We start from the raw sequence: 19,220 nt of genomic DNA, 5'->3' as shown, positions 1-19,220 counted from the left end.
AAATATAAATTGAGAATCAACGGTGATGAGATCTATGTGAGGTGTTAAACCGTTGCTTGCATTTATGATCACAGAAAAATGTAGAGGTTACATGAAAAAAAGCCATTTCACATGAACCAGAAAAGAAGAAGAACAAATAACCCTCATCTGAAGCATTATAACTGCAATCCAAGCCGTCCGATGTAACGACAAAATGTCAGTCTACTCGGAAACAAGCTGATTGGACATACCAGGGCCCGATCAGAAGTCGTAGATCAGCTCCCGGAAGTGGGCCATATGGTCTGCGTGCAGCGAAATGGCCACAGTCAAGCTCCCATCACTGGTTGGGCTGGGAAGGACATAGGCAAGGCCCTCATAGGCGACCCCGCCGGGCCCCATGAATATGGGCCGGCCCCATCCAAAATCCGCACCGTATATCGGTAGCCTGGCCCAGCTTGTGATCCCAAGATTCGGGCACCCGAAAGTGTGGGGCCCACGTACTAATGAATTCAGGTCCGGATGTAATTCCAAGTAGTCCAATGCGGACCTCAGGTACTCATCATCAGCCCGTGCCACCGTGTTGTGAATTTTCCCCGCCGCATAAGCTAATGGGCCCGCTACAAGTTCTCCGGCAGTTGCGACCGGTGTCGTTGTGAAAATGGCATTCCCAAAGAAGCCCGGCGGGAGTGGTGGGTGTAGGCGGGTCCGGCCGTCGACGGCAACATACAACTTAGTCTGCTGGTCTTCGGGCAGGTCACGGGCCTTCGATACACATCGCCACACATGGCCTGCCAACGAATCATATGAGCTGTAGCTGACATTGCTGTGTGGCCCATCTCTGCATTTGGCCTTGAGGAGGTTGAGCTGATCACGTGAGAATTTGAAGGCTGCGATGGTGGGGCTGGATTTTTGGGACTGGGGTGGGGCCTTCCAAGGAGGAGATGGCTCATATTCAATGTGGTTGAAACATGGAGTTGGTGGGTCCCGGGCCCGCAAGAGGGTCCGGTCCATGAAGGGAGGGATAGTGAGATCAAGCCCACGGGCCACATCAGACCAATGGTTCATGAAATGTAGGCCCGAGCAGCCATCAGCTGCGTGGTGCTCCACGCCCGCACCAAGTGCCACGCCCCCGCATTTGAAATATGTTAACTGTGATTCAGATCAAGAAAAAAAAAATGAACGGTCATGATGATGTGATGTTGATGGGAGTATTTCTATCAGGAATGGGCGAATTTTAAGCACAAGCCCGGTCGGGCCTGATACCCAAGCCCAATTCCAGCTAGATGAGGGCTAGACAGGCTAACCCAGCCAGGCCCTGGGAAAGTTTCAATGGTGGGCGTCATTCTCACCAATGCTTCCTGTGGTGTGGTGCACTTGAGAATCCGATCCGCCTCATTTTTGGGCTCATGCCATAAAATGATCTTGTAAAAATGGATGGATGGTGTGGATAAAACACACATATCATGGCGGTGGATGGACGGCATAGATAAAACACATATCATGATGGGCCGCATGGAGCTTTTGCCAGGACCGTCCGTATCTTACTACGCCCCTAGGGGTAGTACCCCATCCGTGCCCATATGCAAAAGGGAGGGAGCTGTTGAGTTTTATAATTCCCTACGTGCATGGGAAACATACGTAATCACATGCAAGCTCACGTGTCACAATGTGACAAGTGTGTGTGATCTGAGCTTTTCATTAGGTGAATGATACTATTCAGATGTTCTGTCATAAAAATCAGGCTTTTACATAATCGAGGTGAGCCACAACGTATTAAAATAATTGATATTTAAAAAAGGATTTGTAACCATTAATTTGATGTGTACGTTGTGTGGACAACCTAAAGAGCCTGTTTGATTTTTAGAACTAAGGATCTAAGCAGCATTTCCAACCTCATGGAAAGCCCAAATCCAAGGCATGTGTTTCATATTTGTATGTGTGGTCATGTTGAAGTGCTCATTTTTACTGCAGATTTTATACCTGCCTTCAATAATAATAATAATAATAATAATAATAAGAGAGAGAGAGAGAGAGAGAGAGAGAGAGAGCTCTAAAGTCTATGTTGTTTCAAAATTTCCAAAAATCTTAATGTGAGACCACGGTATATAAGTTTCATCGTCGAGAGAAAAATAGCCCGGATCACTAACTAAGGCCCCTAAATGACCGCTCAGTGATAAAGGAGATAGGGGTGTAGTGACAGCCAAAAGGTTCACCCGAAGACTGGCCACCCTACCATTATTTCTTGTATGGAACGAATCAATCATATACTTTCCATCTTACTGGATAAAAATAGTGATATTATTCTTTCATTGATCGAGAATTATAATTTTTGGAAAGTATCCTGATCATCCAATGAATGTTTTATTCAATTGAAAATGATCACAGAATGTATAGGCCTTTAGGAGTTCTAATAAGAAGATACAATTAGTATACCATCAAACCACCTTCGAGGAAAAAAGAAAATTAATGAACTTGCATATGCCGGCAATATGGTGCCTAGCTAGTGATTTTTTGGCATTGATTTTCGTTAGAAAATTTTTACACAAAACCACCTGTTTAATATAAAATTTACAATTTTGTACTTTTTTCAAAAAGGTTTTCAATAAGTTTTCCATAAATAATTATCAGGAGTACCTTAGCAATTTTAATCCCAACTACGGGTTTGGACGTGCGAGCAAAGGGGTTAGCGCCACAACAAAAATCAGCCCTATCTGTGATTCAGGTGGACCACATGATTAGAAGCAGTGTACAAAGTAACCCTCACCCTCCAACTATTTCCCATAGCATGGCCCACCTGAATCACGGATGAGCTGAATTTTTGGCCCTCTTTATTAAATTTGGTATGACATCTAATGGTTGGAATGTATTTTATATAATCATCATGCTAGGCTCTCTTCAAACGTTTTCTTTTGGTGTAGTCCACCTGAATTAGAGGTCAGCTTGATTTTTTTTTCCATGGAATGTGGGATTACATATCTAATAGCCCAAGCAGATCTCAAATAAACATTTCGACTTGCCCCTCGAAAATTAAGGGTGTGTTCCTGTAAATTCCCTTTAAATCTTTATTAGTTTTTTTTAACAATTGGAAGATGGATGTCATCTTCGACTTTTGACCGGACCCATGATGATGTGTATGTGAGACCCACTCCAACCATCAAATGGCCGAAGGCCATAAAATCAGGCTAGCTTTGATTCAAGTGAATCACACTAAAGGAAATTTTGGGAGAGATGTGGACACACTTTATTTTTACAAGACCCACAATGATGAGTATCTACTCTAACCATTAGATGCCACAGTAAATTAGGCCTTCGGCAAATTAATGTATGATTTAGGGGGGCCATACTAAGAAAAATAGTTTAAAGGGTAAGGGTTGTCCTTTGCACTACTTCCAATCATGTGATCCACCTAAATTAAGGATGGGGCTAATTTTTTGAGCCCTAAACTTAATATGGGGTGACAAACTAAAGGCAAATTAATATGGTAGCTTTTTTGAAAAAGGTACGAGTATAAAGTAGCTTTTTATAAAATTCCCTTTTCATTATTCGCCACAAATGGAAACACCTTTAGAAAATTAGTGCAAAATCACTAAAATATCTAAAACTATAGAGAGTGGGGATCCACAAATTGAAACACCTCTAGAAAAGTGTTGCAAAATCACTAAAATATGTAAAACTTTAGAGAGTGGGGAACAAAAGTTTCTAATAAATTGTTAAGGTGAATGGGTGTATCTTATTCAGTGGTCTTTAGACTATCATTCTCTTTTAATAGTTTTAAATTAAAAAAATTAAAAATATTATTTTAATAATTTTTTGCAAAGAAAAAAAAAAACGTATAATACAGTGAGTCTTCTATAAAAACATAGAAATTCCATTAAAGAGACTATTACGTGCAGTGGCTGCATGTTTCACGTACAACCAATTCTCCCCCCCGGCGTGTTGTATATGTCGAATATGCCAACGGTACAAAAGGTGGATCACACCTGGATGACTTTCTAAAGTCATGCAATTAAATAATCTGGTCGGACAATGTTAATTCACTGGACAGCTAATGACATGGATGGGTGCACTGGTGGAAAGTGGACTGGATGACCACGTGACCGAAGTGCTGGATGGCATGTAAACATCACATTGGGCTTAGGAAGGTTTGAATAGTAGGGTTTTCATATATATATATATATATATATATATATATATATATAGTCGAATGCTCATCTACAGACCGGTTCGCATGGAATGGAACTCCCGTGCGAGCTTTTTTGAGAATTCATTATTAATGATATGATTCTAAAATCTGAATGGTCCACGAAGTAACAACTCCTAAAATCCCTAGAGCCCAATTTTTACTTTGATCCAAAACTTTAGTGGACCATGAAAAATGAAAACATCTTCCTCCGTTGATTTGGATTTCTCTTTGCTATAGCCCACCAAAATTTTAAATCATGGTGAAAATTTGTCCTTAGGGTTTCATGGGATTCCGCATCACATGAAGCATTCAGATTAGAATCCCATGACATGTGTGCAAAGGTGCGCAAGTGAGCATGCCTATATGGTCCCATTATGAGGAAAAGGTTCTATATGGTCGAGCTCTTGGGAACTCCCCATGAGGTCGAGTTGTGAGCCCCATTATGATGTATGTCGAACATCAACATCGTGCATTTGATGGGTCCCATTAAATTATGGGATATCCCAAAAATCAGCTGTATACGGAACTCTGGTGGGCCATACCATCTAAAATCATGTGAAGACATGTCTAAAACATATAAAAGCACTTGGTGGGGCCCACCTGAAACTTGGATGCATCTGAAACTTGATCTGACCCCTCATCCAAGTGGGACACACATAATAGATGGGCTGAATTTCTGAACCACATCTTGGTGGGCCCAAAAAATGATTATGAATGTTTTAATGGAGGGTAACCCCTCTCAACGTTTGTATGTGGTGTGGCCCACACAAGTCATGGATTGACTTGATTTTTAAGCCCTAGGCCCACCATGGAATGGTGCATCTGACTAATGGGGTAGATGTTCACCTCATGGGGAGTTCCCATGAGCTCGACCCTCTAGAACCTTCCCCCCCCCCCAACACACACACACACACACACACACACACACACATAAATTTCCTATGATGAGGCTCTATTTTAAGCACCCAAATTGTGTTGGGCCCACTGAATATATACGTGAAATCCACTCCGTCCATCAAGTGAAACCAACCCTAATAATCATGTGCATCAGTACCCCATGTCAGGCAATGGCAAAAAAAATCAGCCCATCTATTATTTAGATGGACTGGATGATTGGAAGCAGCTTACGAAGCAACCCTTATCCTCTAAATCTATCCCTTAGTATGGCCCACCTGAATCATGAATGAGCATGATGTTTTGGCCTAGGCCTAATTTGATTTAACATATAATGGTACGAGAGCATTTCATATAATCATCATGGCAGGCTCTCTCCAAACTTTTTCCTTTGGTGTGACCCACCTAAATAAGATATTACTTGAGCTTTTGGCCATAGGCCTAATATGGGATTACCCATCTAATATTCCAAGTGGACCTCAAATAAACATCGCAGTGGACCCAAAAAAAATCAAGGGTGCGCTTACCATTGATTCCCTTTAAATCTTTGTTAGTTTTGGAGAGGAATGCCACATTTTATTTTATTTTTTTAAATGGGGCACACAGTGATGTGTATGTGAGATCCACTCCAAACCATTAGATGTGCAAATCCATGTCAGTCCTCTGATTTAGGTGGGTTGCACCAAATAAAAAAGTTGAGCAAGAGACATCCACCCTTGATATTTACAAGACCCATCATAATGATTATACGAAATCCACTCTAACTATAAAATGCCACATCAAATTTGTGCCCCGGGCTCAAACATTTGATTCACCTGTAATTCAACTGGGAAACAGTTTGAAAGGTGAGGGTAGCCTTGTATATTAATTGTTTCCAATCATGTGGTTAATCACAAGTACAGCTAATTTTGGGGCATTTAGCCTAACATGGGGTGATACTTGATTGTTGAGGTGAATTTCATATAAACATCATGGTGGGGCCACTCCAGCTACCATCCCATTTGCATGCACCCAAAACCCGACTTCTTTTTTAAAAAAAAGAAGAAGGGAAGTCATTCCATTAGACAATTAATTATTTTCTAAAAAAATTGGAATATAAATACTACATTAAGTAGTTAGTTTTTTTCGTCTTTATATATATATATATATATCCTTTTCATTATTCTCCACGAAACTTATGAGAGCGGGAACAAAAGTTTCTAATAAATGGTTAAGGTAAATGGGTGTATCTTACTCAATGGTCCATAGACTATCATTCTCTTTTAGTAGTTTTAAATAAAATAAAATAAAATATTATTTTAATAAATTATCCAAAAAAATAAAAAAATAAAAAGTATCATGCACTAAGACTTCTATCATGAGCAGTGGCTGCATGTTTCACATACAACCAATTCTTCCTCTCGTCTGTCACTTGTCTGCAATATTTAAACCGTACAAAAGGTTGGCCAGATAATAATATCACCTACTACCAAAATCATACAATTAATGAATCCAGCAAGGCAATGTCAAATCATTGTACAGCCAACGGTATGGCTGCCTAAACATGAGGAACATGGATTCGGTGAGGCCGGAGCCTGAGGTGGGTCCACCTAGTGTGTAGGGTCCACCAAGTGTATCTGTGAAATACATTCTGTCCATCAAGTGAGGTCCTAAGGCTTTGAGGCCAGAAATCAGCCACATCGACAACTTGTGGGATGGGACACCAGCCATAGCTTTTCTTGTGGTTGTGGACCTTCTGTGGTGTTTTTCTTTCATCAAAACCGTTCATCAGGTGTAAATCACCATATGAAAGGAAGACACTAATCAAATGGGCCATCCCAAAAAATAATTTGAACTGAAAATCCTAATAATCAATGGCCATGAAAAGGTATAAAACAGGCAATCTCATGCAAGTAAACATTTCCAAAGGGTTCTTTACTCTTTGCTCGGGTGGTAGACTCTCAGGAGTTTCAACTCCCAGTAAAGGGTTCGAGTACCCATAGGTGGTGAAATTCCACCAGCGTGAGTGTGTGGGGGTGTGTGCGCGTGTGAAAAAAAAAGAAGAAAAAGAGTAACATTTCTAAATAAAATTAATTTTTTTAATTAACTTTTTAAATTTTGATTCCAATTTCTTTTCAAGGGTGTCTACCAAACGGGTGTAAGGAGATTGTATGGTGCTGATTCGACATAGGTCCACGGCTTTGATCTTTCAAAATCTACCTTAAACAATAAAAGCTGACGAGGAAATTGTTTTTAAGAGTGGATTAGGTGTGTTACCCTTACCATGGGGCCCACCTTGATGATGTGTTATATATCCACGCCATCCATCTGTTTTTTCAGCCCATTTTAGGACGCGGTTTAAAAAATTAAGCAGATAAAAATCTCAAGTGGTCCACACCACAGGAAATGGTGGTGAATGAACGCCCACCATTAGAAACTTTCTAAGGCCCACAGTACTGCTTGTTTGCCATCCAACCCGTTGATAAGGTCAACCAGAACTGGATGAATGGAAAATAGAAGGATCATCTTGATCCAAAACTTTTTGGCCCAAAAAATGTTTTTAATGATCACTTACCACTGTTTTCAGTGGTATGGTCCACCTGAGATTTGGATCTGATTAATTTTAAGGATCACGACATAAAATGATCTGGATAAACAGATGGGCGGTGGATATACAACACATTCATCAAGGTGGGGCCCTAACTCCGGGGAAAGCACAGGGTGTTAATCCACTCCCTTGATTTTCGGCATTATGACTCCGTAACTTTTGGGACATGTCTAGAAACATGAAGTCATAATTCAAAAATCCAAAAACTTCAGCCGGGTCGAGCTGACCACTGAGCCGAGTTGAATTGGAAGCCTGATTTTGAGCTGAGCCAACAAGATAGCTGGGACTGTGTGGCCATGATCCACCAAGGACTGTTGCACCGAATTTTGATGAAGAAATGCCAGGTGATCATCATGGCGTGGTCCACCATTTTCACGGATCAGATATTCAACAGACACGACGCTTTGACAGGAAAGGAAGCGGATTAGCTGGTGTACCACACCACCAATCTAGCTGGTGTGGGTACGTGTCGTCCAGCTCTGAGTCGTAGGAACGGTTCAAAGGATATCAAAGTTACATGGGCTCCGAAATGATGTATTTATTATATCCACACCGGTTATCCATTTGGAGAGATCATTTTATACCTTGATATCAAGAATGAGTCATATCCAAAGTTTAAGTGGACCACACAACGAATAACAGTGAGAACTCTCACTGTTAAAACATTCTTAGGGCCAACGGTAACGTTTATTTTACATCCAATCTGTTAATAAAGTCACATGTATCTGGATGAAGAGGAAAAAAATATACATTGATGCAAGATTTCTGTGACCCTCAAAAGGGGTTCAATGGTAGACGTTAAATCCCCACTAGTTTTTACAGTGTGGTCCACTTGATAATTGGATCTGTCTTATTTTTTGGATAAAGCCTTACGAAAATCTCGCCAAGTGAATGGACGGTTTAGATATAACTCATACCTCATAATGAGACCACATAACTTGGTGACGTCAACACACCAGCCAGGTCGGACGCCGATTTGCTGCGAAAGCCTTTGGCAGGAAGTTCCTGCGTATGGGGGGTGAGATCCATCGCTATGTTTGTGAGCACTCCACTCAGTCCATCCATTTTGTTAGCTCATTTTATGACATGGAACTAAAAAACGGGAGAATTAAAAATCCAAGTGGCTCTCACGAGATGGAAATTTGGGAAAAGAAATTCCCACCGTTGAAACCTTTCTGGGCCCCACCTTGATGTTTATAAGTCATCCAAACCGGTTATAAGGCTCTTCCCACTTGGATGAAGTAAAAACACAGCAAATTTAGACTGATACAATACTTTTATGGCCAGTAGAATATTTCATCGGTGCTTGCTGAAAACCCACTGTTTCCTCTCGTGCGACCCACTTGAGTTTTTAATCTTACTGATTTTTGGTTTCATGTCATGAAATGAGCTTGCAAAACTGATGGACGGATTGGATTTCTTACAAACATAGAGGTGGATCCCACCCACCATCCTCGCGCAGGAACTCCATGCGGAAGCTTTTCGCAGGAAATCCGCGTCCAGCCAGGTCCGTTGCGTGTGGTACACCGGCAAATCAAGGGGCGGATTAGATATTGACAGGTTGAGTAGCGAGACTCGCTACTGAAGTAACGTCACCAAGTTATTTGAGACCCACAATGTGTGGTATCCACACATCCATTTGGAGAGATCATTTTACGGCATGAAACAGAGAATGAGTTAGATCCAAATTTGGAGTGGACCCCACTATAGAAAACAGTGGGAAGAGTGACGCCTACAGTTGAAAACTTCCGTAAGGTCCACTATAATGTTTATCTGAGATCCAACGTGTTCATAAATTAAGACCGACATAAAAGAAGAGAAAACACAAATTTTAGCTTGATTGTGAACTTTTGTGGCTATTAGAAATTTTTAATGGTGGGCGTCACTCTCTCTACCGTTTTCTGTGATGGGGTCAGTCATTCAAAGGTTCATGCCCTAAATTTACATCTCTAGGTGGTGCGGATACAACACATACATCATGGTGGGTCACACAGCGCTTGCAACGTAACTTCAGTATCGAGTCTCGCTATTCAACGTGGCGGTAGCTAATCCGCGTCCGCCAATTAGCTTCCAGCGAGAAAGGAAAGGTCGCAGGTGAAAGGTAAACGCGGATGGCGTCCTATCCCCGCCCGTCTCCTGCTGGGAACGCGTGACGCACGGGTTTAGCTGATGTTTGTGTTTTCCCTTCATCTAAGTCTACGTGACTGTATGAATAGGTGGAATGTTTAATAAACTTGACCGTCGGCCATAAGAAAGTTTCAACGGTAAGGATCATCGCTACCACTGCTTCCTGTAGTGCGGTCCAGTTGAGCCTTGGATTTTCCTAGTTTTTAATCCATTTCCATAAAATGCCACGGAGAAGTAGATGGACGGTGTGGATAAAACCCATACATTACGATGGCCACTCAGAGCTCCTGCCCGTTCCTAGTTGGACCACAAGATGCAAGTCCGAGGGAATACCTAATCCGGTGGTCCTGCAATCTCTAAAATAGTAAAATACCAGCCATACGTTAGAAATGCTTACCTGTAGCACGCAGAGGGGGTAGGACGAGATTTCCCCAGAGTAATCAACGGTGGGGATGAGTTTCTTCAGTTCCATGGTGGGTGTGAAATCCCCAAAGTCATCTATCACAGCGCCCGTGTCCGCCTCAACGAACAGAACGCCTTCACCGTTGCAATCTATCTGGATCCGACCGTCCACGTCCCTGCCGAGCCTCCCAGCCATAGGATAGAATGGGACGAGGGCCTTGCTGAGGGCCTCCTTGAGCACGTGCGTATCAAAGAAATTGGACGATCCATTCGGACGGTAGAAATACACACTCGGCGTATGCATTCTCGACACCACCAGGTCCACGTTAGAATTCCACAGGCTGCGCTTCGGAGTATCCTGCGCCGGGCGCACAATAGTCGACTCCCTTACGTTAATGATCATCTTCCTTCGGCACCTGCGACGATAGATTGGTGAATGAACACCGTTTCAATCTCACGACGTGTATATATAATAAAAGCCGGCACGTGCAATGCACGTGTAGAAAGAGGAGAATTGACACGTGGAATATCCAAGCCATCCACGTTTAGAAAACGGATTAATGGGTAGATTTCTCACCAACATCACGGTGGGCCCCACCTAGGTTCCTAGCATAGGAACTTCGTGCCAAAGGTGGACGCGGATGAGATGGCACGCAAATTCAAGGCGTTGGGATTCGGGAGAGGATACCCTGTATGGGTGCGCGGATTAGATACTGACAAGGTCAGTAGCCACGCGGCTGCTGAAGTGACGTCACCAAGCTTTGTGACCCACCATGATACCACGATGAATGTGTTGTATCCATACCGTCCAATCATTTGTAGAGATCGCACGATGAAAAGAATAGATAAATCTAAGGTCTAAGTAAAAAAAAAAAAAAAACCGTGAGACCGTTGAAATATTTATAGAGCCCACCATGATCCACCATGATGTATTTTTTTTAGAGCCAACCTATTTATAAGTTAATGCAGAGATAGATGACGTGAAAACAAAAATATCAGCTTGATGGGAAAATACATACATCTCAGCTGGGCCACGTAGCATTGACACCAGCTAGCTGGCTGGTGTTAGCTCACCAGCCAAACCGCGTACGGCCATTCATCGGGTTATGTAGAACCCACGTGTAAAAGATAAGTATGGCCCACTCATAAATAGCAAAATGTGTCGGAGAAAAATCTACGGTTGAAAGAAAATCACCAGCAACCTAGATCGCAGGTGTGCGGTACACCAGCCAATCCGCTTCCATAAATTTATGTATGCTACGAAAGCCTCTTCCAAACACTAGTAAGAAACAGCTTAAAGTCGATTGCGTGCTGTCCCTGACAGCTAAAGAATGGCATTTGTGAACTAGGACCACTGAAATATATTTCATTTAAACTAAATGTACACCGGTCCTACAGTCACCCAACTAAATAAATATGACGTTGAGTTCATGATATGTCTAAATCAGAACCCTCAATTTCAACAATAAATAAAAGTGCCTTAGGATTCTATAATCTATATGATTTAGTAGCTTTCTAAAAAACTTAAAATAGACGGTCAACTAAAGATAAGATCTTTTAAATTATGATCAATAGCTTAGATCATATAACGGATGGACAAGACTGTTCTTAGATTAACGGCTTAGATCATATAAAAGATTGATGAGATTTACATAATACGAGTATAGTATTTCTCCCTCTTTCTTTTGAATAGATTAACCAGAAAACGCTTCCCTCTTTCGTTTGAATGGATTAACCAGAAAACGCCTCCCTCTTTATAGAAGAGGTTAGCTTTATTCGGGTACCCCACTTGATGGGTGGGGCCCACTGGACGAACGGTGATGACCTAGCAACGTCACAGGAACCCCTACAACGAAAGGGTCCAACATCTGGACCGTTCATCGGGCGTGCCCCAGCATAAACGTTGCATGGCCCGAAAATTCACTTCCATCAGAACACGACTGGTAAAAAAATGGACAGTGCAGATTCCATTTCCTCAAATCAAGCAAGCGATCAGGATCATCAGGTCCATCTGATCCAGGGGTCATGGCCCACATGGTGGGCCCTTATGCGTGCAAAAAACTGTGTACCGTTCCTGATCTTCAAATATAAAACAAAATAAGAAACTGCTGAAAATCAGAACATTTACCTTATAGAAACTTATCAAAGCTCAGACCCGAATCAATACGCGCCGGAAATTGAGAGTATCGGTTTTTGAGAGGTGGGAATGGGAGACCCGCAGTGAAAAGAAAACCCGAAGAGGAAATGGGAAAGAGAAGGTCGAGACCCGAACGCTGAAACGAAGCCTCTGTTTACAAGCCTCCGAAAGGAATCCCCTGGAATAGTCTCCAGTGAGATAGCGTGCGACCTGTCTCCAACCGTACACGTGGCAGTGCTTGTTAGGAGCTCAGATATGACCATTTTAATGCGTTGAAGCTGGGATGGGCCGCGTTTACGTACTGCCCGCGCAGGACGGAAATCCGTCCAAGCAGAGGCTAGCCCCACTGTGATGTATGAGTTTTATCCATACCGTTCATCCATTTTCCCATAACATTTTAGTACTTGGGACAAAAAACTAGAGAGATCCACGGATCATGTGGACCACAAAGTGGATATTACCATTGAAAACTTCTGTGGGGCCCCGGAAGTTTTGGATCAAGCTGACATTTGTGGTTAGCCTTTATCCAAGTTGGTATGATCTTATCCACGGATTGGATGCAAAAAAAAAAAAAAAAATCAAGGTGGGCCCATTGGAAGGTTTCAGCGTTGGGCGCCATTATCACGTTGCTTCCTCTGTGGTCCCTTGTATGCCTGCACAGAAAAAGGAGAAAGGAGACCCTGGCTAGCGCAGGGGACCCTCCGATGCCAAAGTCAGGCCTGGACTCGGGGTCTTAAAGTATTGAAAAGTCTTTTGGAGGAATTTGTTTCGTACCTCTCAAGGTGAGGGCCCCCCCTTCTTTTGCTGGGGCATTTAAGCGTACGAGGAGTCTCTGCCGGGTATTGCGCGCGAGATCTTCTCCGGGGCTCACGGAATCTTCTCCTGGGATCACGGAAACAGGATCGTGTCCGTCTCATGCCTTCATCCGATCCCGTGAGCTTCGGGATCGGGAATCTTATCCCAAGACATCCGGAGTGCGGCTTCATCTTGTGACGGTCGATCCGATAAAGAGGTCCGCCCGAAGCATGCCCGAGACACGGACCCGTCGGAGCCGACTCAACCTTTGCCTCGGTCTAGCGAATAACTCCTCGGATTTGACACATCCTTTGGTGGCCCGAGGCATTTAGTCCGAGTCTGCGGACTTGTATGTTTTGTCCCCAACAGTAAGCCCCCTTACTCCGAGTGTTTTCATATGACACTGAGGAGTAGCGAGTGCTGAGTCGGTTCATAACTTAGTCCGAGACGAGAAGTAGTCGTTAAGCGCATTCATTGAGACCTTTGATGGGGACGGTTCAGCTTCTGACATCGTATGCGCCGTCGGCCATCAAATCGCAGGTCCCGCCAATGAGGATTGGACACGTAGTAAAGCTATTATTGTTGCTAGTCGGCGTGCTCCACGTGTCGAGTGGGGGAATCGATGCAGGCGTCGAATCATTTCCCCATTAATGTCTCCGCCGTAGGGCGACCTTATAAAACGTCAGGGGTCCCGCACTTAGAACTTTTACTGCTCTAGCCCTTCGCGCGCAGCGTGTACTCTGGGATTTGCGTACCCTTTCAACTCCTTCCTTTCTTCTCTCTTTATCGTCGGCGCTTCTTTCCGCCATTGTTCCTTTCTTCCGGTGAGTGTCTCCTTCCTCTTTATTACATAATAATAATGGCGGATAGGAGTTCTCAAAGCCCCCAGGTGGGAGTTTCCGGAGACGAAGGCGAAGCGCAACGTTTTTGGAACGTTGCGGAATCGCCCTCTTTACTAACGGAGATAGCAGTGGATGCCAACGCTGCTTGTATGCCTGAGAGAGTCACCGACGATCAGGCGGAGCGCCCTGCTTCCGTCGTTCCTTCCCGTGGCGGGTCATCCTTATTAACCCGCCCGGGGAGGCCCAACTTACCAAGGGACATGGAGGAAGATGAAGAGGAAGAAGATGAAATTTTAATCGCCGGGGGAACCCCGACCCGTTCTGGCGATGAATCGGCGCGGTAGAGTCGAAGGAAGAATCGGGGAAGATTTAAGCGGTCGGTTCCTTTAGTCTTGGTGAGGCGGACTTGGGCGAGAATCCAGTCGGGTATCATATCCCCAGTCGGTCATCACGTATCTTCCTCGCCCGAATGACCTGCCAGATCCTCCTGCTGGGGCAGTCGCAATTTACCAAGTATCGATGCAGTGCGGCTTGCGTCGGCCCTTCAGACCATCGTCAGGGGAGTTTTATCTCGCATACAGATTGCCGGGCAGATAGTCCCGAATGGGTGGAGGAACTTACTCGGATGTGCGGTGTTGTGGTGAGATGGAGCGACCACCGCTCACAGTCGACGAGTTTCTCCACCTGTACCAAGTGCGGGTAAATCCGAACTACCCTGGCTTCTACGTCTTTGCTGCTTGGCGAGGCGGAGGCGGTTCCCTGATAACCGACCCTCCCACTTCCAACAAACATTGGAAAGAGCGTTGGTTCTGGGCATGTGGTCGATGGGAGACGGACGAGTCCGGGTCTTGCGAGGCTCGTGTCCCTCGGACATTTCAGAGAGCAGGTGACTTGGGTCTTCTCTCCCTCGCCCTTTTTCATTTTTTTTTTTTTGTTTTTGTCTGACGGACTTGTGTTTGGCAGATATTCCGAAGAAGAAGCCGAAGCTCGGCAGCACTGCCTCGGCTCGGATCAAAGAGTTGAAGTCGTTGGATCCGAGGGACAGGTCTTGGAAGGTGCTTCTACAGCCGGAGCGCCTTCACCTTGCAGGTCTGGACTCGGAAGTTACAGGTAATTAAGAACGAATCTTCTGAATTTTCCAAATTTCCCCCGACTTACTTCGCCTTACTCTCCCCCTCCTTTTTTTGTTTCTGCAGATCTGCCCGAAGCTCGTCCCAACCTAAGGATTGTCCGCGAACCGGAGATGACTGGGGCTCGTCCTGCCCTTAGACCAGTCACGAAGTTGAAGGCACCTCCGCGGTCAGTTCTTCTTTCAGAGCCTCGGCCACCGAAGAGGCAGAGGGTGCCGCGGAAGGAGAAAGAGCCAGCGAGCTCTTCTGCCCCTCCGGTCGTCGTGATTCCCGACCCGGACGAAAGGGCGGAAGAGACGGCGATTGCTGCTTCGGAGCCGCAGGCGGCACCTGACTCGGCACGCGTTGAGACGGCTGTGCCGAGTCGGGAAGAAGAGACCGGGGCCGCGACCTCAAGGGGGGAGGAAGAGACGAGGACTGCGTCCTCCCGAGGGGAAGAGACGAACCAGGAGGGGCCGTCAATCCTGCAGCAAGTGGTGTCGGGGATGGTTCCTTGGGCCCTGGCCCATGGGTGTGAAAGAGAGTTCGTGAAACTCTACAACGCCCCGTCGTCGCAGACCGTCAGCCACGCTGCCCGGATGCTTTTTGAACTCGCTCCTTGCTTAATCAAGGCCAGCAAGGAGCTATCCTCAACTCATCGGCTGCAGGCTCTTCTGTCTGAGGCCGAGATCCGGGTCGGCGTCCTGACAGGCGAGGCGTCCCTTGCTCGGAAAGCTGCCGAAGACGCGAGGGCGGAGGCGGCTTCTTCCAGAAGGGCCCTGGACGAAGCGAAGGCAGAGGTCGCTCAGGCACTGGTTCGACTCTCCAAAGCCGAAGAGGAGAATCAGCGAGTTCTGGCAGTCCATGCTTCGTGCGCGGATGACTTAGCTCGGGCTAAGCTTGAGGCGGCGGAGCGCATTCAGCAGGCCGAGGAGAAGACTCGGGAGGCCGAGACGGCTAGGGACCAGGCCGTCCAAGCATTCCTTGAGTCGGCCGAGTTTGAGGACGAGAGGGATCGCCTGTTCCAGAGCGGATATCTGGAATGCGTCAAGGATATAAAGAAGTCTTTTCCTGACCTTGACCTTCCGGACGCCACCGCTGAAGACACAACTGCCGGGGATGGGGCCGACGCATGAAGACTTTGGTTTTTTATATGTATATATATATATATATATATATATATATATATATTTTTATATTTTTGCTCCGATGTATTCGGTTGCTTTTGTACTTACACATATTCGGACGAATGAAAAAGCATGTCTTTAAACATCAAATAGTAAGCTAAGGATAGTAGACCTTGAGGTGTTCAGCGTTCCATGGATGAGGCAATGACTGTCCGTTCAGGTCTTCCAGCCGATATGTTCCTGGTCTAATGGTGCCCGAGACGATATAGGGTCCTTCCCAATTGGGTCCCAGTGTACCCGACCCAAACTCCTTAGTGTTGGAAAACACTTTCCGAAGAACCATATCTCCCCTTCGGAATCTTCTAATCTTAACTCGGGTATTGTAGAACCGAGTCACTTGTCGTTGTCGAGCCTCCGTGCGCAGCCTCGCCCTTTCCCTTTGTTCGTCCAGAAGGTCGAGTCCGAGTGCAAGGAGTTCTTCATTCTCTTCTGCATTGAATAAGGTGATTCGAGCCGAAGGTAATCCGATTTCGACGGGAGTGACTGCTTCCGAGCCGTAAGCGAGTGAAAACGGAGTTTCTCCTGTGGCCGTTCGGGTTGTAGTTCGGTAAGCCCAAAGAATTTTCGGGAGCTCTTGGCCCATGCTCCTTTGGCCCGGCCAAGTTGGTCTGAAGATGTTGCTTGATAATCTTGTTAACCGCCTCGACTTGTCCGTTGGTTTGAGGGTGATGCGGTGATGAATAAATATTCCTGATTCCGAGGTTCTTGCACATCTCACAAGCTCCTATTATCAAATTGCCTTCCATTTTCTGTAATAATGGTACGGGGTACTCCATCGGCAGATAATGTTTTTCCATACAAACTCGGTGATCTTACGCTCGGTTATTTTGGCTAATGGTTGCCTCGGCCCACTTCGTAAAATAGTCAACTGCTACCACAAACTTGGTATGCCCTTTTCCCATAGGGAGCGGTCTATGAGGTCGATGCCCCATTGTGCGAAAGGCCAGGGACCGGTCATCGGCGTCAGTGCCTCGGGTGCTCGCCTCGGAATTGCCGGAACCGTTGGCATCTGTCGCATTTTTGAGCGAGCTCGCGGGCGTCGTGTTGGATAGTGGGCGAGTAATATCCCTGTCGTAGGACCTTGTGGCGAGAGATCGCCCTCAGTGGTTTCCGCAGATTCCTTCATGAATTTTCCGTAACACATAGTTTGCCTCTCTGGGTTTGAGGCAGCAACGAGGCGTAGTATCCTTTCTTATAAAGGGTCCGTTGAGTATGGTGTAGCAGGAAGCTTGATCTTTCGTCGGGCCTCGGTGCGATCCTCGGCAACTTTCCTTCGTCGAGGAATTGGCGGATTGGATCAATCCAGGATGGTTACGAGTCGAGTATTGACGGCCTCGCTAATTGGCTCGTCTATACTTGGTTTATCGACGTATTCGACAGGGACGGACATGGGTATATCTCTTCTGCCGAGGCGAGCTTTGCTAGCAAATCGGCTTTTCTGTACGAGGGATCCGAGTGACACGACAGAGTTGAAATCCGTTGATAAGTTCTTTCGCTTTCTCCATGTAAGCCCTTAGCCGGTCTTTCCGTGTCTGGTATACACCGGTAACTTGGTTAACAACCAACTGAGAGTCGCTGAAAACACTTAGGTGCGTGACCTCCATGCTAGCGGCGAGTCGGAGGTTATCCCAGCCCCACTGGCCTTCGAGTTGGAAGAACCGTCGACATACAGATTCCATGGAATAGGGCAAGGGGAAGCGGTCGAGGTGGGCACTGCATCGACCTTCGGCGTATCGTTCACTGAGAGTTCGGTTGAAGGTGTTCCTTCGGCGATAAAATCAGCTACGGCTTGCCCTTTGATTGCTGCCTTTGGTCGGTATTGAATATCAAACTCACTCAGCTCGATAGCCCATTTGGTGAGTCTGCCGGAAGCTTCTGGTGCGAAGCGGAAGGTCGGTCATTACAATGATGGTGTGGGCATGGAAATACGGCTTAAGCCGCCGAGATGAAGTTATTAAAGCCAAGGCAACTTTCTCCAAGCTTGGGTATCTTGTTTCTGCCGGCAGTAATGCTTTGCTGACATAGTAAACCGGCAGTTGCTTTCCTTCAGATTCTCGTATCAAAGCCGAGCTAACAGCTGCCTCGGACACGGCTAGGTAGAGGAGCAACGACTCACCGGGTTCGGGTTTTGATAAGAGAGGTGCAGAACCGAGATATGATTTTAATTGCTGGAATGCTGCTTCACACTCTTCCGTCCAACCCATCGCTTGTCTCCCTTTCAATTGTTTGAAGAAAGGGAGACATTTATCCGTAGCTCTGGACAGGAATCGATTAAGTGCTGCGACTCGTCCGGTCAATCTTTGGACGTCCTTAATGGTTTTGGGGGATTCCATATCAATCAGAGCCTTTATCTTCTCAGGGTTTGCCTCTATTCCTCGCTGACTGACCAAGAAACCGAGAAATTTACTCCAAAAGCACATTTACTTGGATTCAGCTTCATCCGGAACTTCCGTAGGATTAGAAACATTTCTTCCAAATCATTCACATGATCCGCCGCGTGTATGCTCTTGACAAGCATGTCGTCGATGTATACCTCCATGGTTCGGCCTATAAGTCGAGCAAAGATTTTGTTAACTAACCTTTGATAAGTTGCCCCGGCATTCTTCAGACCACATGGCATCACTCGGTAACACTAAAGGCCTTTGTCGGTGACAAAGGTAGTTTTTGATTTATCTGTTTGATGCATTACAATTTGAGTATATCCTGAATAAGCATCCATGAAGCTAAGGAGCTCATGTCCGGCTGTACTATCTACTAGCTGGTCTATCCTCGGAAGCGGAAAGCTATCTTTGGGGCAGGCTTTATTCAAGTCGGTATAATCAGTACAGACTCGCCACTTTCCGTTGGACTTCTTTACAAGCACGACATTCGCGACCCACTCTGGATAGTGTATTTCTTCTATGAAATTAGCCTGGAGTAGTTTGTTGACTTCTTTCTCGATGATGGCGTATCGTTCAGGGCCGAGCGGTCGTCGCTTC

General features: G+C 45.5%; 2 protein-coding genes across 3 annotated transcripts in view; both read right to left on the bottom strand.

The window, feature by feature from the left end:
* The window catches only part of LOC131217034 (shikimate O-hydroxycinnamoyltransferase-like), a 47,438-nt gene extending 34,936 nt beyond the window's left edge, over positions 1-12,502 (bottom strand). The window contains exon 1 of one of the 2 annotated variants that reach the window (XM_058211719.1): positions 12,301-12,502. The gene's annotated coding sequence lies outside the window, so the exon portion shown is untranslated. The remainder of the gene's footprint in view (positions 1-12,300) is intronic. The other variant, XM_058211718.1, reaches the window with a different exon arrangement.
* On the bottom strand, positions 38-10,588 carry LOC131217033 (shikimate O-hydroxycinnamoyltransferase-like). The gene is made up of 2 exons (XM_058211717.1): positions 10,168-10,588; positions 38-1,128 (listed from the first exon to the last, which is right to left on the bottom strand). The coding sequence occupies exons 1-2, from the start codon at positions 10,573-10,575 to the stop codon at positions 241-243; spliced, it is 1,296 nt and encodes a 431-aa protein (XP_058067700.1). The 5' UTR covers positions 10,576-10,588; the 3' UTR covers positions 38-240.
* Positions 12,503-19,220: the final 6,718 nt, after the last annotated feature.

The sequence above is a fragment of the Magnolia sinica genome, chromosome 10 (assembly GCF_029962835.1).
Source record: "Magnolia sinica isolate HGM2019 chromosome 10, MsV1, whole genome shotgun sequence".
Lineage (NCBI taxonomy): Eukaryota > Viridiplantae > Streptophyta > Magnoliopsida > Magnoliales > Magnoliaceae > Magnolia > Magnolia sinica.
This window is presented reverse-complemented; position numbering and strand designations above follow the sequence as displayed.

Excerpts from the sequence above, each read along its gene's own strand:
- LOC131217033 (XM_058211717.1), bottom strand. The coding sequence starts at position 10,575 with ATGATCATTAACGTAAGGGAGTCGACTATTGTGCGCCCGGCGCAGGAT. Across the intron at positions 1,129-10,167 it reads ACCCCCTCTGCGTGCTACAG|TTAACATATTTCAAATGCGG; the intron begins GTAAGCATTTCT and ends TCTGAATCACAG.